We start from the raw sequence: 26,421 nt of genomic DNA, 5'->3' as shown, positions 1-26,421 counted from the left end.
CATTGCTTTGCATGAAGTTATTTTTATTTTAATTTTATTTATGTTTTAGAATTTTACAAGGTTATTATTTTTTTAACTAACTAGTGCAAATTTAAAAAACTGTTAAAGTAATAATTGCATCTATTACAAGACCATTGGAAAAAATGCATTTACCTGTAATTAGGCAACTCTTCATACAGGTAAGTATATATGATTGAGATATGCATGTTGCGTGATTTTTTTTTGGCTCAAATCATTAGCTACAGTGTAAACTTGTTTAACTTTTTATTAAAATTGTTAATATTCCTGTGGGCATTGAGAATAAAAAAATAATCTGTCTTGATATTACGATGTAGGAATTACGCTTGAAGAATGAGAAAATACTATCATTGTTTATACGCACTTACTGCTTATAAGTCAAAATATTGATTGTTACAACAATGATATATTTACTAATAAAGTAACAGTCGATAATTTCTCAACAATAAAATCAAATAAATTTCGCAGCCTACTCTTGAATTAATTTTAAATCAAATCTTATCATCTAGTTTACACAATTAGATAGGCGATCAAAGGTTTTATGAAACAGTCCATCATTCTGACTTTAGTATTGTAGCGATATTCGTGCATCAAACACAGAGTTATATTTGGTGTGGTAAAATGCATTCGACTGATAGCAGTTATACCAGTCCATCGTTAGATCTAAAAAATATGTGCATACAGCGCATTTGCTGCATATCGCAATAAAAACCACTGCAATAAACGTTATCTGTTAACAGCCTGCCTGTATAAATTCAACAAAAATGCCGTTCTGTATGAAGTGTTGTGAGTATCAGAATATAATATTTCGTGTAATCAAACAATGCGCAAACTATCTAATATTTATTAAATGTTCAGTGCAATGCGTTCCCCAACGATGGATCATCGCAGTTATGGGATTTTTCGCATTTTTCAATGCTTATACATTGCGTGTATGCCTGTCCATAGCAGTTACGCAAATGGTTGTATTACGGAAGGATACCAATAAAGAATCACTCGATGAGACGTGCCCGGAATTTGGTGAAAATCCCTTGAAAAATACTACAATTACTGCTGCAGTTCGCAGTGGAGGAACTTTCGAGTGGAGCGAATATACACAAGTATGTATAATAACTGGGTAATGTGTACAGTGCGTATACAAAAAGATAAAGAAGAAGAGTGTGACGCCGAGATCACATGCTTTGACAAGATAGAACAATCTCAAATGTATACTCGTGTATAGAGATTGTTATATAAAAGTAAAGCTTGTCAAACACATTCGTTTAATAAAAGTAAATATGTTTCAGGGCATCATCCTTTCATCGTTTTATTGGGGCTATGTCATCACACATATTCCAGGAGGCTTGCTAGCTCACAAAGTTGGGCCGAAATATACGTTGGGATTTGGTATCTTAATTACTGCCATACTTACGGTCATCACGCCAACCGCTATTCAGTGGGGAGATGCCCAGGCTTTGATAACCGTACGGTTTCTGATGGGTTTGTGCGAAGGTGTGATCCAGCCTGCAATGAGCTGTCTGCTGTCCCAATGGATCCCACCTCAAGAGAGATCTGTGATCGGTTCTTCGGTTTACGTCGGGATAAGGTTCGGAATAGTCATTTCATCGGTAATATCCGGTTTGATCATGGGCAAATCGAGCGGTAACTGGCCATCCATATTTCATTTATTCGGTGCCATCGGTATCGTATGGTTCGTATTCTGGATGATTTTGGCTTACAACAGCCCTCGGGAGCATCCTTTCATAACGGAGAAAGAAAAGTCATACCTGAATGCTCACATGAGCAGTCATACCCACGAGAATCCGGCACCTTTTCCCTGGAAACGCGCGCTCACGTCTAGACCGTTTCTGGCCTTGATCGTAATGCAGTCTGGTCAAGATTGGTGCAGTTATACGATCATGTCCGATTTGCCCAAATATATGCACAGCGTGCTGAAGCTACCAGTGTATCTGAACGGTTACGCCTCGTCCATGCACCAGATAGGTTCGTGGCTGTTTTGCATGCTCATGTCTTGGCTTTCCGATTGGTTGGTGGCGAAGGACCACGCGACGATAACGACGGTTCGAAAGATGAATACAGCCATTTCCAGTCTGGGACCCGGCTGTCTGTTGGTAGCAGCCATGTACGCTGGATGCAACGTGGCCGCTGCGATAACGCTGATAACCATAGGATTAACACTGACTGGCAGCGCAGTGCCAGGAATAAAAGTCAACGTGCTTGATCTCAGTCCTAATTATGCTGGAACTCTGATGGGCATATCGAACGGTATTGGGGCAGTTACCGGTGTTCTCGCGCCTTATACGGTAGGTGTACTGGCAACCAACCAGACTCTGAGCGAATGGCGACTGATCTTCTGGATAGTGGCTGGTGTATCGCTTGCGACGACTTTGAATTTTCTCTTTAATGCTAGTGGCGAAGTTCAAGACTGGAATGATCCGACGGTCCGGAAAAGTAAGAAGACTAAGAAAGCTGGCGCGGAAGAGGATGTAAATCTTCTGACGATAAAGGAAAATAATTAACCTAAATGATCTCATTTTTAAAAGTGCGATCGGTTGTAATTTCATCATTAGTTATAAAGACATGTTAAACGAAGTATTTACTTGTAATATTTTTGCAAAAGCATAGAAAATATTGTACAATTATTTTAAAAAGGTTGTTATACGCCACACGTGATTGTATTCCTGTAAACGATCAATCGAATAATAAGTTTGGAAAATTTCTTTTGCAAACAAGATAGTAAGATTATATTCTCATCAACAAGAGCCGCTTGTAAATAGTATTCATTACCATATCTTCACAAATAATTATTGCATGGAAACTCAAATGATACTATTTTGCATTATTTAATCAATAAACAGATTATCCGCATGTATTTCTTTTTTATCGGCATAACTTAACAAAAACATTCTATCGGTGGAGTAAGTAAGCCATCGACCTTTATTTTTATATTTAAATTTTATACGTAAGATTTTTATTAGAGGCTTATGCAAGCTTCACTTGAAATTCCGCTAGGAGCGCAGCGATCGCTTAGCAATGCGAATAAAATTTTGATGGATGGAAAAGACCGAGGTAAAGAGAAACAAGTAGTTCACCTTGGGTTGCACTTTCCAAAATTCTCGATTTACCGGTTTAACCAAAGAAAAATATCGACATCGCACAGGCACTCGAAAATGATTTTCAAATCAGTGTATTTTTGCGCGCGAACGAAAAAACTAGATTGATTATATACATATAGAACAAATTATTGTCGCGGCAAGCGCGCAACCGTGTGTGAGGATCATGAAGCATTGAGAAAGTCTCTGTGTATGCGCCAAGGCCGTCTCGTCATGCGCTCAGTATTGTTGGAGCATCAGCAACGGCAGTATTATTGCTGTACTATGAAATCTTATAAGTTGCATTTTTAAACCCGTTTCACGACACGACTCTGCTAAATGTCACAATACTCCTCGCTCTCGGTTCAATTGTAATAGTGAGTTTGTTTCAAGAATTAAGAAAAATGCTACCTACTTGGGCCGGCTGCTGTAAGTAATGAGATTTTGTTTTATTTACGTTACATAAGTATTTCCCGTTATTACGCGCGTCGGAGTGAATATAAAGTTGCTTTCTGACAGAAAAGAACGATGTTCCTCGCCGTGAATAATATTTTTAATAAAGCTCTCACTTTTTTTACATATACCGTGCAGTCAATTTCGTTTAGAATCAATAACAAAATTTTACGTTGTACAGGCGTCCGTATACAACAGCGATGGATTTTCGCCATAATGGGATTTCTCGCATTATTCAATGCATACGCGATGCGCATTTGCCTATCAATTGCAATCACGGAGATGGTAGTTCCTTTGAATATCACCGAAGAATTCATCGACGACACGTGCTCGGAACTTGCAAGTAAACAGTTAACCAATGTTACTATGGCGCATGGCAGTGGCATTTACGAATGGAGCGAGTACACGCAGGTAAGTGAACCCGCGGTCGCTTAGATTTTGGAACGATTCGATTGATAAAAAGTTAACGACGATCAGTCAGACGTGTAATGAAAATCCAAGATTTTTTTCTCTGCAGAGTCTGGCGCTCGTTTTTCGAAAGTTCGAAAGTGACGCATTGGATATTCGATAAATAAATCACTTGTTTTTATTATTTCGATGTGATGTTTATTTAAATAATTTACATAATAGATCTATTGTGCTTTCGTTTAAATTCCTTCGACAATTGAATTTGTGAATGTATTACGCGGTGCAATTGCGTATCAATTGCTTTAAAATGACAGACGTAGGAGTAGTTCACAGAAAAATTTAATAGTCGTATTAAAAATGTGTCGATGCGTTCATAATGGTTTGAGAATTCATTTAAAATTGCAATCACACTTTATTTTTTCAAGTTTGCATTTCGCCGCAAAGTTTCACACTTGGTGAAAGTGAAATACATCAGCGCGAAAATACTTGATTGAAATGGAATTTACCGTTACGAAGTACAATGTCATTCAACGCGTGAGATCGAATAAAAAAACCTGTGCTCTGTACTGAAAATAATGCACGATATAATAAAACAATAAAAGCACGGAAGAAAGATCGTTAGTAACGTGTCGATGAATATAAGCTCGCACGATTCTGCTGTGAAGCAGCGATAAAAAGGGAGGATATTCAAATCATATACGTATATAATTTAATTTCCAAATGTTAGATGAAAACTCGTACATTTATTTGACAATAGTGTCTCAAAGAAGTAAAGTTAATGTGCCTTTTAATTGTTCTAATTTTAGGACCAAATCGCAGAATCGCATCGTGAGCAAAGTTTCCTCAAAGTTTTTCCTCGTAAAATTATCTCACCAGTGTGAAATCATATCGTGTGTGTTTTCTCGAATCTGAAATTATAAATTAACTCGTGATTTTCCCTCTCACAAAAGGAAACGATCAGCGAGCGGTAAACTGCACTGTGACGTCGACGCATGCTAATTTTTTTCTGACACGTGTCTCTTCAACGTTAGCTTCAAATAAAAAGTTCACTAATCGCCGATTAACAGAAATCCTTCGTCGTTTTCAGGGAATCATCCTCTCGTCATTCTACTGGGGCTACGTGATAACCCATCTGCCGGGTGGCCTGCTCGCTGAAAAATTCGGCGGCAAGTACACCCTGGGAATCGGCATATTCTTGACCGCAATCTTCACCGTTCTTGTGCCGATTGCCGTCAAATGGGGCGACTCGACGGCTCTGATAATCCTGCGAGTCTTGATGGGCTTCAGCGGTGGGGTCATCTTTCCCGCCTTGAACGTCATGACCGCTCATTGGGTGCCACCGCAAGAATTGTCCTTAATCACGGCTGTGATCTTCATCGGAGTGGACCTCGGCATAATCGGCGCGACCACGATATCTGGGTTAATACTTCGTTACTCGCTGATCGGCTGGCCTGGAGTCTTCTATTTTTTCGGTGGCATGGGCATACTCTGGTTCTTACTCTGGGTGATACTTTGCTACAACGATCCCGAGGAGCATCCCTTCATATCGGAAAAGGAGGCCGACTATCTGCGGGAGGCCCTCGAGGAGTACACGCACAAGAACACGCCGTCGGTGCCTTGGAGCTACATTTTCAAGTCGCCTTCCTTCTGGGCTCTGCTCGCCGTGCAGATCGGCCACGACTGGGGACTCTACACTCTGGTCACGGACCTGCCCAAGTACATGAGCAGCGTGCTGAAGTTCTCCGTCGAGTACAACGGCTACCTCTCATCCTTGCCGAACTTGTGCTCGGTGCTCTACTGTCTCTTCATCTCCTGGGCCACGGACAAGATGATAACCTCCAAATGCGTGTCAAAGACCAACGCCAGGAAGATCAACACGACCATTTCCACGATAGCACCGGCGCTTTTCATCATCGGCGCCTCGTACGCCGGCTGCGATCGCGTCGCCGTCGTGGTCATGTTCACACTGGGCGTGACTTTGATGGGCAGCAGTTTGCCGGGAATCAAAGTCAACTCGCTGGATCTTAGTCCGAATTACGCCGGTACGCTCATGGCCCTGACCAACGGAATCGCTAGTTTGACGGGTATTCTGACGCCGTATCTCGTGGGAGTCCTGACGCCCAATCAAACGCTCAGCGAGTGGCGACTTGTATTTTGGATCGTGTTCTGCATCTTCTTCATCACGAACACAATCTTCATTCTCTTCGCCAGTGGTGACGTGCAGGACTGGAACGATCCCAAATTTTTGAAGGACGAAGACGACAAGAAAATTGCTAAAAATAAAGCTTGAGTTAGATGTCTTATGATACTGAATGGAAAATAGTGCCATTCTTCGAGCGCTCCATGGCTGCATCGTAAATAAAGTTTCGAATGAAAAAAAAGGTGTTACAATGATCTGCTGAGCAAGAAGATGCTAGTTTACCAAAAATTGTCTACTTATATAACACATACTTCCATATTTGTAATAATTTCGTACGCATGTCAAATTTTTATTTAGAAGCTATAATAAAATCTGTATTTTATTTTTTAATAACTGTATGCATATAAGTGTATACCACTATTATCTGCAATCTCAAATAATAAGCACGTTACAACTCAAGAAAGTTGAGTTCGTAGTATGTTACTGTACAGGTTTCAGATACGACATGCGGTGCACCTTGTAATCCATATAAAGACTAGTTCTTTCACAACCAGCTCTGAAGAAAAGCTACTCGGCAATCAGCTTTGGCGCGCTCGTCAGTAATCGATCTTTATCCGCAAATGGACGAGAATATCTCATCGATTTCTTAGTAAATTTCGCTTTACAATTAATATTCATCTTTGAAGATTTATTCTTTACGAAGAATAACAAAAACAAGACTTTTCATTATTTTCCGGAGTCTTATTTTTATCAAAAATGATAAAGTAATTTGATATAGCTTCACTCGTTCAATAAGTTGTAATAACAGATGAATGATATGTCGATTATAAATCAATGTTTAACGAGAATGGCAATTCTTCATGGGCTATAAAATAATCTAATGCCCCACAAACTAATGGCAATAGAACGATAGCCAAGTGGATGACGGAAGAAAGTGTGTAAGCGAGCGAGTTCAAAGAAAGTTAAGTAGAGACAGTAAGTAAATTGCGAGCACAACTGACAGGCTCTGCCAAATGGTCAAAGAACAGACTTTTCCGAGAAGGAATAAATTAATCGCATTTCATTCTAATTCGTTTTTATAGATCGATCTAATTGTATAATTATTTTTATAATTATAATCAAACGCTTGCAGTTTTATTTCTGTATACGACGTATGGATGCAAGATATGATTCGAATGCTAGGCTTTTTATAGATTATTTATTTTAGATTATTGTAATTCTAAATTGAAAAAATATCTTAAGCAACAGAAATATTTTCATACATGTACACTCGGAAATTTGGAAATTTAGCATTGTTATGAAATACCCTCATCCCTATCGTGCCGTCGATTTCTTTTTATCTTCCGCAACTCCGTCGATCAAACAGGATAATAGCACATATAACGCCTAGTACTTATCGATTGTAGCAGCCTTTGAGTTGAATTTTAGTAATTTCATTTGCGTGGAGTTGTGGAGTACAAAAAAAAAGAAACTTTGAAATGTTTAAGATGAAAATCGGATATAATTTAGAATATTTGCACGTCAATTTTAGCTTGTAAAACAAGTATTAATGACACTAGAAAATTGCAGATGATAAGTCTTTTTAACGTGCTTATAGTAACACTGCTAATGACTCTAGATATATTTTAGAGATAAATTAACAATCAAACATTCAACGACGATAGGTATAAATGTTGCAATTTGTAACGCACGTAATGATGATTTTCAAAAGATACAAGTTTACAGTAAAAATACATTCCTCGCTTCGCTTAGATTATAGCTTTAGCATCTGTAAAGCTTCTCTCATAAAATGAGATATTTATGTGAGCATTGTACTTTTACAGAACTTTTTTCAGTGCGCAAACAGCAAAGAATCACAATCTTTCAAATCCTATAGTTTACTTCACTCCTAGAATTTCTTCGCTCGTTTCAGTGCATAAATCAGCACGTACAATTATTTCTCCTGCACGTATACCTTATTGCACAAACAACATTTATACATTGTCATTTCTTTGACGAAAAAATTAATAGCCTTGCAATTTTTAAAGACGCTCAAAATATCTTATGTTTAAGATTGATAATTTCAAAAATTCAAATCTTTTTCGCTTTGTTCTTGAAATTTTTCATACAGATACATTTTTCAAGATAAGATTAAGCAGCGTCTACAAGTCTTGGAGTCTGGCATTCTCTGAGCAAATTCAATTAATTTCCTTGAGAGCGAGCATCAGCCAAAATCACAAAAGAAATAGCACGTGTTCTCGGCGATGAATGTAATGACACAATCGGTAACAAACTTTATCTTTTCCCTCTCTCTCTCTCTCTCTCTCTCTCTCTCTCTCTCTCTCTTTCTTTACGCGAGAGTCGCTTCACGCGTTTGAAATTCCATCGAAGACTTACAGTTGATCGGTATAACGTGCGAGAACTTGATACGCGTGATCATTTGCATACGATTACAAATCGTTTATCACTCGAAGCCATCGTTTCCTCGTGCTTAAACTTTTAGTGCGTTATCACTCTGCTCTACAACTGCGATGCTAGGCGAATTAAGAAAGTGCTGTAAGCATCCGCTATTTATTATCAGATCGTGGTGCAGGTTCAAATTGCCGACGATACTTGTATAAGTTACATTCATTAACAATCGAATTGTTTCATTCAAAAGGTGTGAATATTCCTCAACGATGGATTTTCGCGCTGATGTGCTTCTTCGCGTTGTTCAACGCCTACGCCATGCGAGCTTGCCTGTCGATTGCTATAACGGAGATGGTGGTGCCGACGACGATCGCGGAGGACATTCTGGATGACACCTGCCCAGCAACGGACGTCGAAGTGCCCTCCAACGAGACGGTGCAAATCAAAGGAACTTATGAGTGGGACGAGTATACTCAGGTGCAAAATAACGATGCTTTTATTTTAGTTCGCAAAAAGCGTACCGCTGTACTCTTGAAGGTCGAATCAATTTACTCGATGCCTTCCATTGGAATCTCGAAGCGAAACTGTCTCAAACGTTATCACTACGCTTTTACGATCGGCGATCGGCAGTGCAAAACGTTAATTTTGAAAAATTTACAGGGCCTCATACTGTCCTCCTTCTACTGGGGCTACATCGTCACGCATCTACCGGGTGGCATGATAGCCGACACATACGGCGGCAAGTACACTCTGGGTATCGGTATCCTCCTGACCGCCATCTTCACCATTTTGACTCCGGTCGCCGTGTACTGGGGAGACTCGGACGCCCTGATCATCCTTCGAGTCCTCATGGGTCTCGGCGAGGGAACCACGTACCCGGCGATCAACGTACTGCTGGCCCAGTGGACACCTCCCGAGGAAAGATCGAGAACCGGTTCGTTCGTCTACGCCGGTGCTCTGATCGGCACCGTCTACGCTACCACTGTCTCCGGCTTGATCCTGCACTACTCCAGCGTAGGCTGGCCCATGGTCTTTTACGTGATCGGCACCACGAGCATCATCTGGTTCGTCATCTGGCTGCTGGCCTGCTACAACAGTCCGCGAGACCATCCCTTCATCTCCAAAAACGAGGTGGACTACCTGAAGGAGCGCATGAGCGAGCACACGCACGAGAAGCCGCCGGCGGTACCCTGGCGTCACATCCTCGCATCCAAGCCTCTCTGGGCCGTGATAATCGCGCTGATCGGCTTCAACTGGTCCATCCTTACGATCGTTACCGATCTGCCGAAGTACATGAGCGGCGTGCTCAAGTTTTCCGTCCAGAACAACGGTTACCTCACCTCACTCGTCTACCTCTGCATGTGGATCGGCGGTACCATCAGCTCTTGGCTGGCGGACTACCTCATAGCCAAGGAGCTCATGTCCATGACGAAGGTCAGAAAGATCGGCTCCATCATCGCTCTGACCTCTTCGGCGATCTTCATCGTCGCTGCATCGTACGCCGGCTGCGACAGAGCACTGGTGGTCGGTATGTTCACCATCGGCATGACCATAATGGGCTTCGCCTTTCCCAGTGTCATGGTCAACGCTCTGGATCTGAGTCCGAACTACGCCGGGACGCTGATGGCTCTGACCAACGGCATATCGGCACTGACCGGTATCGCATCGCCGTACATAATCGGTATCATGACGCCGAATCAGACCCTCAGCGAGTGGCGCTTCGTCTTTTGGATTCTCTTCGGGGTGTCGTCGGTCAGTAATCTCGTGTTTCTCCTCTACGGCAGCGGCGAGGTGGAGTACTGGAACGACCCGGAGTTCGTCAACGCTGAGTACGAGAGGAGAAAGAAGAAGTCCATCGAGGAAGTCAGAGTCGCGTAGCTCCCATATATCTATGTATTAGCGTTTGATTCCTCTGCTGTAAATTTAGCAACGAAGTGTCTTTATTTCGGAAAGCGAAACAAAGCGCGAGGAGATAAAAATATACTCCGAGCATTACAGAGTTGACGGCAGGGGATTACGAATGCGTCCGTTTTTGTTTAATACTTCTCAAAATACCTTTAAAATTTATCGTAGAAGAGAGTTCTAAGTTATATGGATCGTAAATTTAATTTTAAGTTGAGAGAAAACGTAACTTATTCATATACATCAGGCTCTGTGCTTGATTTGTAAGTTATAAAAAGGTGTTGAAATACAGTTGCGACCCAGCGATTGTCGGCTATTGACATTAGAGTAATTATGTAAACAATAAGCTCGATTTTTCGGCGAGACGTCTGGCCGAGAGCGCTAAAGCAATATTTGCGCGATCCTCGACGGCACCGATGTATTCGAAATTTCTGTACACGCAGTTATGTTCAACTACTTATACTGCAGAGTGATTATTGAAATGAAAAGAGGAATAAAGAAAGATTCACAAAGCACAAACTTCGTCCTTGAAACACATGCGCTCGTGAAAGTCGAATATTGGCTCACAATACATGTCGTAAAAAGTGTGTATCGAATAAAACAAACAATCATAAAGTCAGCTTCTGCACACGAATATACAGCCAATCGAGTCGCGACGAGACATTTTTATACGCTAAAAATAAAAGCCCGCGCGGGGCAAGTCGACTTCTGGCCAACGCGACGACGACGAGTGATTGAGTAAAGTGACTCTGATTCGCTGAATTGAAAGGTTGCAGCCGCACAATTGAAGAGATCACCAGGAATCCACGACGGCGCTGATGTTCCACTATTTAAGCATGCGCCACGCTGCGACTCGCGAGGATTTCTTCGTAGCCGAAGAGAAAAGTAACTTCGTATTTTTTTTCATTCCCCCGTTCTTTTCTTCGAACGAAGCTAGCAATTTCGCTTCGACTCGCGGCAATTTACCGCGGCTCTAAAATTTCGCCGCGAGAGCTGCTGCAGTTACTTATATCTATGCAATACTCACGCTCTCGGTTTGTACGATACGCGCGCGGCTTGCGTCACGACTCCGCGCTGCTGTTTCGTCTCGAAAAGGGCTAATTTTCGCCGGGATATTTATACCCGGGGTAGAGGCGTGGAAAGCTAGTCTCTCTCTCTCTCTCTCTCTCTCTCTCTCTCGCGGAAGCTAATTTTCTATGCACACTACTATCGTCTCTCGCCAATATTGACGGACTATACTTCGCAACGAAATCCCAGCGTCCACAAATTCTCCCACCTGTTGGATGATGCAATGGCAAATAAATAAATCTATATAAGTTATTCCGTAGATAAGCGGGACAAAACAGCGCGCGATAATGTAGCGCCTATCGCAGAGTGAGCAGCTTTTCTCGTATACACCTATACACACCTATATACCGATATACATTGAACGCGCGGGTTGCAAGTGCCGCTGCAGACTTCGCTCCCGTCTTACCCGCGCGCGCTCGCGCTCGCTAGATTCGTCTGGCCGATAATAGCTTATCGCTCGCGCGCGCATACATGCATAGAGACAGGCGCGCTTTTCGCCAGTTTATTATACATACACTCGCATCGATCGCGACACACGCACACAGAGGCGGGATCAATGCTTCTTAAATCCGGCCGCGATCGCGAGCGTTATCATGATTATTATTAATTTTTCTGCGCGCTGCAGCCGCGCGCGACGTCAGTATAATAACGCCGCGCGTTAAGGAGCTACGGAATCCGACCGCCGTGGCGCCAATGTACCCGTGGTGCGTCAATTAAAGCGGCTTGCCGATCGCCGCGCGACTCCAGAGTGCTCCACGCGGCGTCTCTGGCCTTTTCCTTTTTTCTCCACTTTTTCTCTCTCTCTCTCTCTCTCTCTCTCTCTCTCTCTTAACGCATTCTCATTTCTTCACGCGTATTCCGTTCACTCGCGAGAAAGGTGGCATCGGCGCGTTTACTCGCCCGCTGACCGGCAGCACGTGCGGATCGGTGTTTCTGCGCCGACAGACACGAAGGCGTGTTTGCATAGTCGATTTTTTTACCGATCGATTAAAGGCGCCACGCCGATATCACGATCGAACGTCGTGCTCGAGGGGGCTGCTTGACGAATATTATCTCTCGGCGTTATACGTCGCTTGATTTATACACGCTGTGACTGGGTAGACGAGCGAGCTAGGCAAATATTTGGCTGCGATATCGGTCGAGGGGAGCGACTGAAACGATCTCGCAAGCCGATTTCGCGATTAACGCCCGACGACGTTAGCTACTGCTGCAGGACCTGTTTCGGCGTTCTATCTGGTACATAGCGAGCAGTCATGAGGTCGAGAGGGATGTTGGACGCCTGGAGATCTTGTTGTGAGTATTGTCGTACGTTTTCTTTATTTTTAGAACGATTTCCTTTGATTTTTCGTTTCGTAACGCCGCGAGTATACATAATGCAGGTGTTTCGATAGAGCCGCTAATGGGACTTTAAAAGGTTTGTCAAAGTGCGTTCAACTTGCGTCTACGGTCATTAGAATCTTACAACGTAACGCAATGCGTACATCATAATATTTACGCGATCGTCGCTCGAAGCGAGAGAGACTTCGGACCTAACGCCGAATCGGTATCCGCGAATAACGCGATGTACTAATAGAAGTGTGTCAGCATCGATAACGGCTAAAAAACCAAAATAGTAGCTAATAAAATTACAATGTAACCGACGATAACGCTTGCTCTCTTTCGCGCGTTATCACAGGCGTGAACATCCCGCAACGATGGATCTTGGCGCTGATGGGCTTTCTGGGCCTGTTCAACGCCTACGCGATGCGCGCCTGCCTCTCCATCACCATCACGGAGATGGTCGTGCCGATCGAGCACTCGAACGAGCCCTCGGATTACACCTGCGAGTCAACCGAGAACATCACCTCCAGTGGCAATAGCACCATAGGCAGCGGTGGCAAGGGCTCGTACGAGTGGAGCGAGTACACTCAGGTAAAGTATAGATATATGTATATGGAATATTTTTTTTCCACCGATAACTTCACGGCCGATAAATAACCCGAGCCTTGACGACGTGAGCGCGACCTAATATTCTTTTCGGCGATGTCTTTTGTGCTGGAGGAATGTAATCTCGCGTAATCGTGCTTTTGACGATAAAGATTGTCATCGAAAAAGTTTGAAACGCCGCGTTAAGAAAAAAACGCTTTATAGACACGCGAGATTGCCGAGACGGCAATAAGTAGCTCTCGGGGCTGCATATCTCATCGATATTAATGAGAGACAGAGAGAATTATCTTCGCGTGGATGTGTATACTTGTGTGCGGGGACTTCGTTATCATCTATACTCGGCGTAATAACGCGCGATGTTTTATAAATTCGTGTATACGTGCGCTTCGATTGCGAGGAAACAAACGGTTCGAAGTCTCGTAATTACCGCACATCACTGTATAGAGCAAATATTTGCTTATGTATATAGCAGTCTGCCGTTCGGTTCGCGGTCTTGGGAACGAAGAAACTGCTGAAATTAATCCAGCTCGTTAATTGGCCTAATCCACTTGATCGAATCGATTTTCCTCTAGCGAATGGCAATACAGATCGGCCGACTAATCGCGCAGCTGTACCAATTCGTACATTCGTCCTCCAACTCTTTGATTTTATAATCTCGTACACAGGGTATCATCTTGTCTTCCTTCTACTGGGGCTACGTCGTGACCCACTTGCCAGGCGGTATGATGGCCGAGAAGTTCGGCGGCAAGTACACCCTGGGCATCGGCATCCTCCTCACGGCCGTCTTCACCCTGCTGACGCCCAACGCCGTTGCCTGGGGAGACTCGACGGCCCTGATAGTCCTGCGTCTGCTGATGGGTCTGGGCGAGGGCACGACCTACCCGGCGGTCAACGTCATGCTGGCCCAGTGGACTCCGCCGGAAGAGCGCTCGAAGACCGGCTCGTTCGTCTACGCGGGCGCACCCCTGGGCACCGTGTACGCGACTACGGTGTCCGGTCTGATCCTGCAGTACTCGAGCATCGGCTGGCCCGCGGTCTTCTACTTCTTCGGCAGCGTGAACGTCCTCTGGTTCCTGGTCTGGGTGGTGCTCTGCTACAACAACCCGCGCGAGCACCCCTTCATCTCCGAGAGCGAGGTGAAGTACCTGAACGAGCGCCTGAGCGACCACACGCACCAGAAGCCGCCGCCGGTGCCCTGGCGTCACATCCTGACCTCGAAGCCGCTCTGGGCCCTGATCATCGCGCTGATCGGCCACAACTGGGCCTTCCTCACGATCGTCAGCGACCTGCCCAAGTACATGAGCAGCGTGCTCAAGTTCTCCATCCAGAACAACGGCTACCTCTCTTCCCTGGCCTACCTCTGCATGTGGCTGGGAAGTCTGGTCACCTCCTGGATCGCCGACTGGCTCATCGCCAAGGGTCACATGAGCATGACCGGCGTCAGGAAGGTCGGCACGACGATCGCCCTGATCGGCCCGGCTCTCTTCATCGTAGGTGCCTCGTACGCCGGCTGCGACAGGGTCATGGTCGTGGTCATGTTCACCATGGGCATGGCCCTCATGGGCACAGCTTTGCCCGGTATCATGGTCAACGTGCTCGACCTCAGTCCGAACTACGCCGGGACGCTGATGGCCCTGACCAACGGGATTTCCGCGCTGACCGGTATCGTCACGCCCTACATCGTCGGCGTTCTGACGCCTCACCAGACCATCACCGAGTGGCGGTCCATCTTCTGGATCGTCTTCGGAGTCTCCATAGCCACGAATGTGGTCTTCCTGCTCTACGGCAGCGGCGAGGTCGAGTACTGGAATGACCCCGAGTTCGTGAAGGAGGAGAGGAGACGAAGGAAGAACAAGAACGTCGAGGAGATAGAGACGTAGCGCACGGTAAGCGCGCGCGTTGCTGCTTCGACGTACAAATTTATCGTTACGTAGGGGAACTTGCGATTACGCTGTATTAGACGTTTTTTCGATATTATATTTATGATGTACTATTTGTATTACTTACCGCACACGCCTTTTTCACGCAATGCAGTGTGGCGGCACGAAGTCTTCTTACACCTTGTACCATCTATAGCGCATTGTGATTTATAATATGTATGACCTTACGGCGCAGCTTTTCTTCATCCTTATATATAGTACTTAGAACCGATCGATAGGTCAACCAGTTGGCTTGTTTATAATGTCTGCGATTATTATAAATGTTATTTCATTGTTGTTCTCGGGCAGAGATTTTACCATTGTGTAGGGATCGATCGATTGTAAATCAATTTTTAAAGTCGTTGTAACGGATAAACATAAGAAAGAGTGATTCATATACGTTGAGTTCGAGTAAAAGCAATCTCAAAAAGCGTTAAAAAGAGATACATTCCCATTTCAAGCGTAGTTCACCGAGTATGGTGTAGTGTGATGAAATCGGATCATACGGTCAAGGCCGCAGTGCTCGTTTAAAAGTTTATACTTTTTTTCAAAATCGCATCTGAGATATGTAAGCAAGGATGCATCATGACTATAAACTATTAAAATCCACTAGACAAATTAAACAATTTCAGTTCAGACTATTATCTGTGATGGTTGTAATAGTTTTGTCACTCGAAAATTCACAAGTGCGGTTTTTCTATATATTAGCTATAACTTAGTTGTAAAATATAATGATATGCAAAGTTATTGAATAAACAAAATATTTTAAAATTTATGTCATATAAATATAGATTAGTGGTGAAATTATACACATTTGTTATTGCATTATTTCGGGATGATAGCATGAATAGTTATTGATAAATATATGAGTAAAAACATTAATCGTCGTTGCAGACTTATTATTTCCTTGGTCAATAAATTAAATAATTATTTACATTTAAAAATTATAACAAGCAGTTATGTCACAAAAAATTTCGATTCACACTTTGCACTCGTGACTCATTGCTATGTATACAAAACGGGTTAAACTGATACGTCTAGTTTAGCCAAGTAGATATTTGTCAACAGATTTGATAGAATAGGTAAGAATTGGAAATCCTTCGTTTGGATTCATCTCGACAAAAACAATAACAGTCTTTTCCATTGTGTAGCTGTACTATTGGCTTAAGTAGAGCTGATACGTATATAGATAAGTACACCTTGCATATGTAATTTTGTTCATGAATATATATGTAGTAAGAATAGAAAATCAGGGACATGCATCAGCCAAATATTAAAGTATGAATTAGAAAAAGGCATGATCAATTAATATAAGTAATGAGATAATATCAGAATAATAATCAGACAGTTAATAAAGTAAAATTAATAGCACAGCATCAGTTTTGAAGATTTTCAAATTAAAAAAAAACCTTAAAAATTATCATAACTATCAAAAGTTACGAGCCATTTAAAATAGGGTAAAGTTCGTCGAAAATGCGAAAATGTGACAAAACAGTAAAAATTCTAGCCGTAAAGTGTCCGACTCCTCGAAGAACGGCTCATATAGATCTGAGGGATGCTTACACAAAAGAGAAGCATAAGGTCGGTTGCTGTTGCCATGTCACGCGATGAACATTACACATCAAAGAACTATACTTCATGATACTCTCTGATTTCGCGAGTAACCGTAACTTCATACACATTGAAGAAAAATCGCGAGTATTTTTCGTTTTCATGATTAATTTATTACAGTCTCTGATACAAATCAACACTACACGCTACACGCACAATCAGTTAATGACTTTGTAGATACATGATTATGAAATTAGTTTCATCGCGGGGGATATAAGTATATTTAGAAATTAGAAAAACCGCGTGGAGGCTTTCAAGAAGTCGTTTAAAGCAGATTACGTTTGACGATATAATAATGCTTTACAAACTATTTTCATACCATCAAACACAACAATAGACGAGGCTCAAGCTATCCAAATACAAGACATTATAACGATCACGTGAAAGATTAAGTATATCTTAAAATTAGCCAATTTCACACATATTGTGTGAATGGTTTCCAATGTAAACGAAGATGATAATATATATTTTTCTTACTCGTGTAATCTCACCTGTCTGATGCAATAAAAAAAGATATTATTCTACAGCAACGTACAAGCAGCATTTCTAATACCTGAAATTCATTCAAACACAATTCTAGCGCAGACGGATAATCCTGACTAATTATATGTCAACAATCGAATTCTCGTGGATCCAACATCAGAGCATGACAATGTGGTGAAACTTGCCTCAACTCGAGTTCAAGTTTATTGGAATTTGCGACAGCCAATGCTTAATATTTTTGTTTTATTGTTATAAGCAGAATTTTATTAAGCAGAAGAGACGTGCATAAACCAAGTTAACACGTAAACACAAAGCCTCTTTGCATCTCGTGTTTCATCATCGAACCGGCAATAAATTATTGTACACAACTCGAAATTCAACTGAGTGAAAGTTTCTGAATTTCAACCTTTGGTTGATTGATTTTACTTGACGTGTATAACGACACTTTATTGATTTATGCATGAACTATTAAATGCATATGCGCGATGAGTCTCGCTGTATACTTCCTCATAATGAATTTCATGCCTGTCGCCGCACTTTTATATAGCGGTATTAGACAGCAGTTCGTGCGCTGATTGTCCGCTATGCTATTGCGTAAGAAGGCAAATGCCCGTTGCGTAAGATTCTATGCACAGGGCCGCAGCCCTTATAATGCGGATGAGAGGGTGTAGGTACTCAGCCGTGTGCGCTCAGGTAGGGCCGTGAAGCTCCCACCGAGACCACCAAGTTCTGAGCATTATAGACGGAGGCTGGGCTCGTAGTTTGCGCCCATGTATGAATACAGCCTCTACCAGGGGGAAATAATGCGAGCTTCAAGCCGTCTCGAAAGAGCGAAGTCTGAAATATTACGCATTCAAAAATATCGCACGATAAACTTATAACTATATAAGCCCCCGTGCGGTATGCCGGTTCGAGCCTGAACATCGAGAAAACGAAATAGATTTTTGTAACCGCATATAAATCAATCGGGAATTCATTGACACTAGTACGGCTATTTTTAACGTTCTATTTTCGTATCAAACTATACACGCTATACGCGTATTCCGAATCGTTAATAAGTAATAAGTGAAAACAATCTATTTCAACTGCCAGAAAGTCAATGACTGCAGTTGAGAAAGCACAGAATGAAAATATCACGCATACGAATGCACTATATAGTTTATGAATTGGCTATTACAAGCATACGTTTAACGATCAAATAAAGACGTGGCAATTAACTTCACATAAGCAAAATAATGTCACGCGTCGCCGCGATCGCCAAGATTACAAATCAGAAGCCCTCGCAATCCTTTCTATCTCTTTATACCGATTGCGCGCGCGCGTAAAATTACTGTAAACTGCACCCGCGCGTATACAATTGTTTGTACACAAACGAAGTCATTTTATGCCCTGTGTTAAATTATGCAATTGCGTAAATTCAACCTTGGATTCCCCGAGAGACATTAATGCGCGCGCACGGGAGAGCGGCCAAATTGGCTTGGACGAAATTCGGGGAGGAGCATCTATCGAATCGGCGCTACCTAGAAGTCCCCCCGAAGCGGGCGTCGCTCGGCAATTTTCGGGTTTTTCTCGAGAAGGATATAAAGCGGCGTACAGTACATTGTCTACTACTCGAGAATAGCTCGGCTACCTGGAAAATCGGTATTTAACGAGCGCCGCAGTTTCAGTCGGACATTTAATAACACTGACCCAGAGGCAAGCACCGGTCAGTCGAAGCTCGACGTTCGTACAGTTCTGATCTACAGTGGCTCCTCTCCGCGGGCCGTTACGCTTCAGCACACGTGAAAAGTTTCAAAGATGTTGAGCATTTTCAACCGGATCTGCATTCGCAAACGCGGCGGAGGATCGTGACACAAGCATATCCGAGTATAAAAACATCGTTATACTCGTTGCCGTGGAACCAGCTACAATATTTACCGTAAAATTTGCTTAGTCGTGCAAGTTTGCAAGTGCCAAAGAATTTTAGTGCAGTAATGTGCCGTGTACGCGCCGATCGAGAGAAAGAACACCGGATCGAGTTGTAGCCGCGTGCGGTGGTGTTACATGTGCGTTGACCGAAAGTCGGCGCCACATATACAGTGTGACATAAGTACACTCATACACCATCCGGAAAATCTTCCGAGTTCGCCGTTTGACTTCCTTGTTAACACGACGATATTTGAACGCGCATTTGACGTCGTTTTATTTGCAAAAACCGCTCTCCAATACATCAGACTCTATCTTATCTTCAGCATTGACCTTGCCGCCGATTTTTGCCTATGCAAAACTGCGCCTGGTGGTAGGAACGTAGGTGATATAAGTTTTATTGGAGGCCCAGCATAGACCAAAAGATGCTATCGACCTGGAGAACTTGCTGTGAGTATGAGCTTACGTTACCATGTAGTTCTAACGCTAGCTGAAGTGTACGTAGTGCTTGCGCGGCTCAGAAACGCGCGTTTTTACCGAGAACCGGTGATCTACTCGCGCGAAATATACATTCTAATGTTTGGCTCTGTGCGTAACGTCGGTTTACTCCGAGAGATAACAACAACTTTCGCCTCTCTGCCACAATCGAAATAAGTCATAGTTTTTCGTACGAACCGCGGCCGCGTCAGTCGCTGCCTTAGTTTCATCCGAGAAGAGTCATGAAAGCACTGCTGAGAGCCTCGTGCAAGTGTCGATCATTTCGTTGAAGTGTGCGCGCGCGTTTGACTTCCTTTATTAATTCGACTACGATATTCCAACAGGTTCGTGCCTCTCGCAACGATGGATCTTCGCACTGTTCGCCTTCGGCGGGCTCTTGCTGGGCAACAGCATGCGAGTGATCCTCTCCATTTCCATCACGGAGATGGTCACGACGGCCAGAGAAGTCATCCGATCGACGGACCAGACCTGCGTAGCTTTTGAGAAGCCTACTCTCAGGAACGTCACGATCGTCACGGGGAAGACCTACGACTGGGACGAGTACACGCAGGTAAAAGTTCGCGCTTCGTCTGCAGACTCTCTCTCTCTCTCTATATTTACAATTAAACGTGAAAAAGCCTGATCACAAAGCCATTTCTTTCTTCGCAGGGCATAATCCTATCGTCGTACTTCTGGGGCTACGCGGCCACGCAATTCCCGTTCGGCTCTCTGTCCGAGCGCTTCGGCGGCAAGTACCTCATGGGCATGGGCATCTTCATCCCGTCGATGCTGACCTTCTGCCTGCCCTCCGCAGTCTACTGGGGTGAGTCCTCGGCGCTGATAGCCCTGCGAGTGCTGATGGGCGTGATAAGCGGCGCCATGTACCCGGCTGTCAGCACGATGATCGCCAAGTGGACGGTACCGGGCGAGCGCTCCAAGTTGGGCGGCTTCATCTACGCCGGCGCGGTGCTGGGCACGGTCTTCGGCACCACGATGCCGGCCGTCATCATCCGCTACTCGGGCAAGGGCTGGCCCGCGGTCTTCTACTTCTTCGGCGCCCTTGGCATGATCTGGTTCCCGTTCTGGGTGCTGCTGACCTTCAACGAGCCCGAGCAGCATCCCTACATCTCCGAGGCCGAGCTGAACTACCTGCAGGAGAACCAGGCCGAGCGGCAGAAGAAGAAAAAGGCACCACCAGCACCCTGGGGCCACATCCTCGCCTCCAAGCAGTTCTGGGCGTTCGTCATGGCACTGGTCGGCTGCGACTGGGCCTACTTCACCATGGCCAGCGACCTGCCCAAGTATATGAGCAACGTCGTCAAGTTCTCAATCGAGGACAACGGCTACCTCTCCGCCCTGCCCTACCTCTGCATGTGGTTCAGCACGCTCGTCAGCTCCTGGCTGTCGAACAAGATCCTCGAGCGCGGCCTCATCAGCCGGACCAACGTATTGAAGCTTCTGGCCAGCATCTCGCTGATGGGACCGGGCCTCTTCATGATCGGCGCCTCCTACGCCGAGTGCGACCAGATCATGGTCGTCGTCATGTTCATCATCGGCATGAGCTTGATGGGCACCAGCTATCCCAGTATTATGGTCAACAACCTGGACTTGAGTCCCAACTACGCGGGCACTCTCATGGCGATCGGCAACAGCGTCGCCGCCTTGGGTGGCATCATGACCCCCTACATCGTGGGTGTCTTCACTCCCGAGCAAACGATCCACGAGTGGAGAAGAGTCTTCTGGATCGTCCTCATCATCAGCGTACTGTCGAACATCTTCTTCCTGCTCTACGCCAGCGGTGAGGTGCAGGAGTGGGACAGCCCGGACTTCCTCAGGAGCAAGAAAAAAGCCGCCGCGAAAGAAGTGTCCGGCGATGAAGCGATAACGGAGAAGCCCAAGAGCATCATTACTGTAGACTTGGAGAGTGCGCGCTTCTAGAACGTTCCTAAAAATTCTCATCTACGTATCTCCACACATGCAGCTGCGAACGATAGATTGTTAATAATGAAGCTCCTCTCGAGATAAGATCTTATGTAGCGATTTTTAGAACGAATTTGTCATTGTTTTTGTAAGATGCGCGAGTTTATGTGGGTTATACTAAGTCAGTCGCGGTGTAGAGTGTAATTGTATGGCGTGCTAAGGTCGTTGTTAAAACTGTGTTGACATTTGTTTTCTTCTCATCGTCTAGTTAATGCCATAGAGACTGTGTAATATTTTTGTACGGAGAACACATATTTTACTGACACTTTATTTTGTGACAATAGACCGCGCGGTTAATAACGGTTCGTGCGACTATTTATAAATAATTATAATATATTCGCCGTACGAACAACAAATGCAAAAATATACTTCAATGTGAATGTTAAATCGTATGAACATTTTGTAAATATAACAATTCATCAATCGAAATATATACAGAATTATGTATAAAATATAACAAAAATGCATACTTTAACAATCTTTCCATCCCTTCCCTCGCGCTGATTATACTAGAGCGTGTACCGAGACAACAGCACCAAGTATAGTTAGCAACATGACGCAAAATCAGCTGAATTTGAATTCTTCATTTATAATTGCAAATATTTAAGTCGTCTTATCGTCAACAATGGTGCGGCCTGCACATCTCCCGCGAAATTTCATCATGCTATGCTAAGCATACGGTCATCGTCGCGCTTTTTCCACTAGTTTTCGTTATTCTCCTTACTCAAATCTATTGTAATATCGAAACGTGTCACTCGTCCAATTCTACATCTTCGCTTCGCAGGTTTCTTAAATCGACGTCTACCTAAGCGGTATAGAATAGGTCGGAAGCCGAGCAAACGCACAAATATAATTGTCCGATCAACTGGAACGAGATCCTTGAGACGCGCGTTCACAACAACTTCGATCAGAAAATTGAATATTATTGACGCGCCGTTATACGCGACAGTCTTATCTCGTCTGTCTTAGCGCGAGCTTTACGATCATAATCGGCAGATAAGCATCGAGATGCAGTTCTGGGAAGATTTGCACCTTATACTCCTGGAAAATGTGATACAAAGTTTCGAGCATGAATTATAGCTGGAGTTCCGAGGCGAGATATATAAATGGACGTTTATTCCGACAATTGACACAAGTAAGTGAATGTCGATCATTTGTTTTTACGATTTTTTTTTTGTTTTTACAAACGTCCCGTTAGCCTCGATGTATAGATATGAAAAATTACGCGAAGTTCGAGTTGAGAAAATTTTTTCGAAGTGTAACTGCCGGGGACTTGTGTAATAGCTTTCGTGCTATGCGCGCTGTTTATAATTAAGATTCTTTTCATTGCTAAATCATCAGAGGGCACTTTCCTAATGGTAATAAACGTCTTCGCTTTTATTAAGCATAATTCAATAGCTCATCCATAAAATAAAGATTGAGGAACGAATAAATTTTCTTAACCGACGTTCATTATATTAGTACAGAGCTACATAGCTTGACAACAAGTGGTTTTAACATTTTTACATGAATTGAAACGTTTCAGAAAAATTTATTCGATTCCTGGTTTATAAAATGACGTAAAAACCACTGCCACATCTGCGCATACCGATATCGAGGCAACATGCTGTCGCCTCGAAAAAACTGCGGTGAGTAAAATGTGACGCTTCTGCAAATAATAGACCGTCCAACCGGTAGCTCGTATAAACAAACGATGTTTAATTATGCAAATGTTTTCAGGCTTGGTTGTTCCGCAAAGATGGATATTTGCTACGCTAGCCTTTTTAGCGCTGGCGATCGGCAACGCGATGCGAGCCATCCTCTCGATAACGATAACGGAAATGGTCGTACCGATCAACTCGACGCAGGTACCAACGGATGAGACTTGCCCGTCTTCATCGGTCCACGTGTCGAAAAACGGGACCGTGAAAATCGGCACAGTCTACGAGTGGGACGAGTACACGCAGGTATACAATCTATTTTGTCGATGAATATTATTATTCTAAACTTTACCGAGCCAAAAAAATGTTCTCAGGGCATAATCTTATCCTCGGTTTACTGGGGCTACACGGCCACGCAGTTCTTCTACGGTTCTCTATCCGAGCGCTTCGGCGGCAAGTACCTCCTGGGTCAAAGCATCCTCATCCCGGCAGTTCTGACCCTCGTCACGCCTGTGGCGATCGACTGGGGAGGCTCGACAGCTCTCATAGTCCTGCGAGTCTTCATAGGAGTGTCCAGTAGCGCTATGTACCCGGTCGCAAGTACGATGGTTTCCAAGTGGGCCATACCCGAAGATCGGGCCAGGATCGGTGGATTCGTCTTTACCGGTTTCATCCTCGGCCCTGTTCTCGGCACCACTTTGCCAGCGCTGATAATCCTCCACTCCGGCATGGGATGGCCCGCGGTGTTCTACTTCTTCGGCATCTTGGGTATACTCTGGTTCCCCTTCTGGGCGTTTCTCTGCTACGACGATCCGCTCGAGCACCCTTTCATCTCGGCGACGGAGCTGAAGTACTTCCAGGAGAACCTCGCCGGCAACAACAATGCTCTCGAAAAACTGCCTCCAGCTCCGTATCGGCATATAGCGAGGAGCAAGGAGTTCTGGGCGTTCGTGATCGGTATGACCGGTTGCGACTGGGCCTACTTCACTATGGCCAGTGACTTACCCAAGTACATGAGCAGCGTCGTCAAGCTCTCTATCGAGAACAACGGCTATCTTTCCTCCCTGCCCTACCTCTGCATGTGGCTCAACTCGATCTTCAGCTCCTGGATATCCGATCGCATCCTCGAGAAGAAGTGGCTCACGCTGACAGGCGTGAGAAAGCTCCTGGCGATGATCTCGACAATCGGACCGGCAGCCTTTATCATGATCGCTTCCTACGCTGGTTGCGATCAGGTCGTCGTGGTCACCGCCTTCATACTGGGCATGACTCTGCAGGGCAGCTCGTATCCCAGTATCGTCGTGAACAATTTGGATCTGAGCCCCAACTACGCGGGCACGCTCATGGCGATCGGTAACGGGATCGCGGCCCTCGGGGGTATACTCTCGCCCTATATCGTGGGTTTGCTCACGACCAATCAGACGGCCGCCGAGTGGAGGCTGGCGTTCTGGATCGGTTTTGTGGTCGCCGTGTTGACGAACGCCGTTTTCACGGTTTACGGTAGTGCCGATGTGCAGGAGTGGGACGATCCGGATTTTACGAGACGACCGAAGAGGGTCGATAAGGGTGATTGTAATTGTTCGAATTGAAATAAATTTCTAACATATATTATATGTAATAGTGTAGCATTTTCCTTTTGGGTTTATGTCTTACCTTCGTTTGCGAGAGATTGAATTCTGCTTGGCTCTATTTTCGTAGTTCACTTTTATATTCCCTGCTCAATATCGATTAATCACAGAGTTATGACACCACACCTAACCTCTGGAATCCACGCCTTATTAAATCACCTAAATGATGTCAGTAATGTGTTAATTATATATTCGTAACGATCCTTGAATTTCATTTTTAGATCGAAATGTACTTTTGATTACCTATATAAGCTGGGCTGCAACTGCACTAGTTGGCTAATGTCGTTTTAATGGACGCTTATCGTTTATGTTTTACATGACTAGGAATGAAGGCGCGCTTCGCGCGCTCTTGATTCTATCTCTGTCTAATAACACTGGTAGAAAATAGATTATAAGTGTTGTGCGGCACAATAACGTCTGCTAATATTTTATAAGCATGTAACATGTTAATAAATCCCTCAAAACTATTTTTTAATAAATATATTAATAATGCTCAATGTCGTCGTCATTGGTTCGAATAGTGAATTTGAAGAAAAGTTCAAAGTTCAGTATAAGAGTCAGTGGGTTTGTCTATCATTACAATGCCATTTATTTGCATTATAAAAAAGCTATACAACTGAAATTTTACACAGATACTTACTGTGCTACCTAGAAAACATGTAACCTACATGATTATGATTTAACTGTTTTCATTCATATTTTCACATCGAGGCCCATATGAATTTTTTAATTTAGCGTATCAAATTTTTCTCGTAGACAGTTACACAGAAACTACCATCTCTAGCACATTGTATTTCTGATTTCCAGTATTTTTACATGAAAAAAGTGATAAGTATTTTAGCTTTTTTGTCAAGGCATTAATTAGAATTTTGACTTTTAACAGTTGCGAGAGATTTTGAGACCGATACCTGTTACTCCATTTTTGCATTTTTTCTCATTCGAAAACTAACAGCCATAATAATTATTTAGTCGTATAGCATGAGTTTGCATTCACATCAGTGTTGTAGTCGAAGACAAAAGTATTTGAGTTAACGTTGATTCAACTTTAAATATCTTTCCACAATCGCAAAAGTAATCTATATGCAAAATATGAGCTCTCTAGACCTGTTAGTTTTTGAATGAGAATAAATGCAAAAATGAATAAACAGATATTGGTCTCAAAATCTCTCACAACTATTAAAAGTCAACATTCTAATTACCTAAAACCTTGACTAAAAAGCCAAAACATTTACCACTTTCTCCATGTAAAAATATGCTAGAAACCAGAAATACAATGTGCTAGAGATAGTAGTTTCTGCGTAACTGGCTATAAGTAAAATTTGACCTGCTCAATTAAAAAATTCGCATGAGCCTGGATGCGAAAATATGAAAGAAAACAGTTTA

The 26,421-nt window shown here is 43.7% G+C and overlaps 6 protein-coding genes across 10 annotated transcripts; all 6 read left to right on the top strand.

The window, feature by feature from the left end:
- The first annotated feature begins 542 nt into the window (after positions 1-542).
- Positions 543-2,886, top strand: LOC100117973 (putative inorganic phosphate cotransporter). Its single transcript, XM_001602021.6, has 3 exons — positions 543-804; positions 877-1,118; positions 1,305-2,886. Exons 1-3 carry the CDS (start codon positions 783-785, stop codon positions 2,535-2,537), a joined length of 1,497 nt encoding a protein of 498 aa, XP_001602071.1. The 5' UTR covers positions 543-782; the 3' UTR covers positions 2,538-2,886.
- Positions 2,887-3,065: 179 nt separating this feature from the next.
- On the top strand, positions 3,066-7,396 carry LOC100118010 (putative inorganic phosphate cotransporter). The gene is made up of 3 exons (XM_001602047.5): positions 3,066-3,539; positions 3,745-3,974; positions 5,059-7,396. Exons 1-3 carry the CDS (start codon positions 3,515-3,517, stop codon positions 6,259-6,261), a joined length of 1,458 nt encoding a protein of 485 aa, XP_001602097.1. The 5' UTR covers positions 3,066-3,514; the 3' UTR covers positions 6,262-7,396.
- A 1,043-nt stretch (positions 7,397-8,439) lies between these two features.
- On the top strand, positions 8,440-10,920 carry LOC100118046 (sialin). The gene is made up of 3 exons (XM_001602074.5): positions 8,440-8,646; positions 8,750-8,976; positions 9,160-10,920. Exons 1-3 carry the CDS (start codon positions 8,622-8,624, stop codon positions 10,375-10,377), a joined length of 1,470 nt encoding a protein of 489 aa, XP_001602124.1. The 5' UTR covers positions 8,440-8,621; the 3' UTR covers positions 10,378-10,920.
- Positions 10,921-12,166: 1,246 nt separating this feature from the next.
- LOC100118083 (putative inorganic phosphate cotransporter) lies at positions 12,167-16,201 on the top strand. The gene is made up of 3 exons (XM_001602098.6): positions 12,167-12,762; positions 13,145-13,380; positions 14,061-16,201. The coding sequence occupies exons 1-3, from the start codon at positions 12,723-12,725 to the stop codon at positions 15,273-15,275; spliced, it is 1,491 nt and encodes a 496-aa protein (XP_001602148.2). The 5' UTR covers positions 12,167-12,722; the 3' UTR covers positions 15,276-16,201.
- Positions 16,202-19,004: 2,803 nt separating this feature from the next.
- LOC100118126 (sialin-like) lies at positions 19,005-22,227 on the top strand. Of its 4 annotated transcripts, none has more exons than XM_016981756.3 (3): positions 19,005-19,763; positions 20,135-20,361; positions 20,442-22,227. In XM_016981756.3, the coding sequence occupies exons 1-3, from the start codon at positions 19,739-19,741 to the stop codon at positions 21,726-21,728; spliced, it is 1,539 nt and encodes a 512-aa protein (XP_016837245.1). In that variant the 5' UTR covers positions 19,005-19,738; the 3' UTR covers positions 21,729-22,227. The 4 variants fall into 4 exon arrangements, with proteins under 4 accessions (XP_016837245.1, XP_001602175.1, XP_016837246.1 ...); XM_001602125.6 differs by having other exon boundaries at positions 19,006-19,763; positions 20,460-22,227; XM_016981757.2 differs by lacking the exon at positions 19,005-19,763 and adding an exon at positions 19,969-20,057.
- A 274-nt stretch (positions 22,228-22,501) lies between these two features.
- LOC100677933 (putative inorganic phosphate cotransporter) lies at positions 22,502-25,392 on the top strand. Of its 2 annotated transcripts, none has more exons than XM_003428006.5 (4): positions 22,502-22,905; positions 23,296-23,398; positions 23,490-23,716; positions 23,785-25,392. In XM_003428006.5, exons 2-4 carry the CDS (start codon positions 23,374-23,376, stop codon positions 24,997-24,999), a joined length of 1,467 nt encoding a protein of 488 aa, XP_003428054.1. In that variant the 5' UTR covers positions 22,502-22,905; positions 23,296-23,373; the 3' UTR covers positions 25,000-25,392. The 2 variants fall into 2 exon arrangements, with proteins under 2 accessions (XP_003428054.1, XP_031779622.1); XM_031923762.2 differs by having other exon boundaries at positions 22,575-22,909.
- The last annotated feature ends 1,029 nt before the right edge of the window (positions 25,393-26,421 follow it).

This window comes from Nasonia vitripennis, chromosome 2 (assembly GCF_009193385.2).
Source record: "Nasonia vitripennis strain AsymCx chromosome 2, Nvit_psr_1.1, whole genome shotgun sequence".
In the NCBI taxonomy this organism is placed as follows: Eukaryota; Metazoa; Arthropoda; class Insecta; order Hymenoptera; family Pteromalidae; genus Nasonia; species Nasonia vitripennis.
This window is presented reverse-complemented; position numbering and strand designations above follow the sequence as displayed.

Bases quoted from the DNA above. Each gene is read 5' to 3' on its own strand.
- LOC100117973 (XM_001602021.6), top strand. From the start codon at position 783: ATGCCGTTCTGTATGAAGTGTT. The intron at 805-876 runs GTGAGTATCAGA...TTAAATGTTCAG, and splicing joins GCCGTTCTGTATGAAGTGTT to TGCAATGCGTTCCCCAACGA. The intron at 1,119-1,304 runs GTATGTATAATA...AATATGTTTCAG, and splicing joins AGTGGAGCGAATATACACAA to GGCATCATCCTTTCATCGTT.
- LOC100118010 (XM_001602047.5), top strand. From the start codon at position 3,515: ATGCTACCTACTTGGGCCGGCTGCT. The intron at 3,540-3,744 runs GTAAGTAATGAG...TACGTTGTACAG, and splicing joins ACCTACTTGGGCCGGCTGCT to GCGTCCGTATACAACAGCGA. The intron at 3,975-5,058 runs GTAAGTGAACCC...CGTCGTTTTCAG, and splicing joins AATGGAGCGAGTACACGCAG to GGAATCATCCTCTCGTCATT.
- LOC100118046 (XM_001602074.5), top strand. From the start codon at position 8,622: ATGCTAGGCGAATTAAGAAAGTGCT. The intron at 8,647-8,749 runs GTAAGCATCCGC...TTCATTCAAAAG, and splicing joins AGGCGAATTAAGAAAGTGCT to GTGTGAATATTCCTCAACGA. The intron at 8,977-9,159 runs GTGCAAAATAAC...AAAAATTTACAG, and splicing joins AGTGGGACGAGTATACTCAG to GGCCTCATACTGTCCTCCTT.
- LOC100118083 (XM_001602098.6), top strand. From the start codon at position 12,723: ATGAGGTCGAGAGGGATGTTGGACGCCTGGAGATCTTGTT. The intron at 12,763-13,144 runs GTGAGTATTGTC...GCGTTATCACAG, and splicing joins GGACGCCTGGAGATCTTGTT to GCGTGAACATCCCGCAACGA. The intron at 13,381-14,060 runs GTAAAGTATAGA...TCTCGTACACAG, and splicing joins AGTGGAGCGAGTACACTCAG to GGTATCATCTTGTCTTCCTT.
- LOC100118126 (XM_016981756.3), top strand. From the start codon at position 19,739: ATGCTATCGACCTGGAGAACTTGCT. The intron at 19,764-20,134 runs GTGAGTATGAGC...ATATTCCAACAG, and splicing joins ATCGACCTGGAGAACTTGCT to GTTCGTGCCTCTCGCAACGA. The intron at 20,362-20,441 runs GTAAAAGTTCGC...CTGATCACAAAG, and splicing joins ACTGGGACGAGTACACGCAG to CCATTTCTTTCTTCGCAGGG.
- LOC100677933 (XM_003428006.5), top strand. From the start codon at position 23,374: ATGCTGTCGCCTCGAAAAAACTGCG. The intron at 23,399-23,489 runs GTGAGTAAAATG...AAATGTTTTCAG, and splicing joins GTCGCCTCGAAAAAACTGCG to GCTTGGTTGTTCCGCAAAGA. The intron at 23,717-23,784 runs GTATACAATCTA...AAATGTTCTCAG, and splicing joins AGTGGGACGAGTACACGCAG to GGCATAATCTTATCCTCGGT.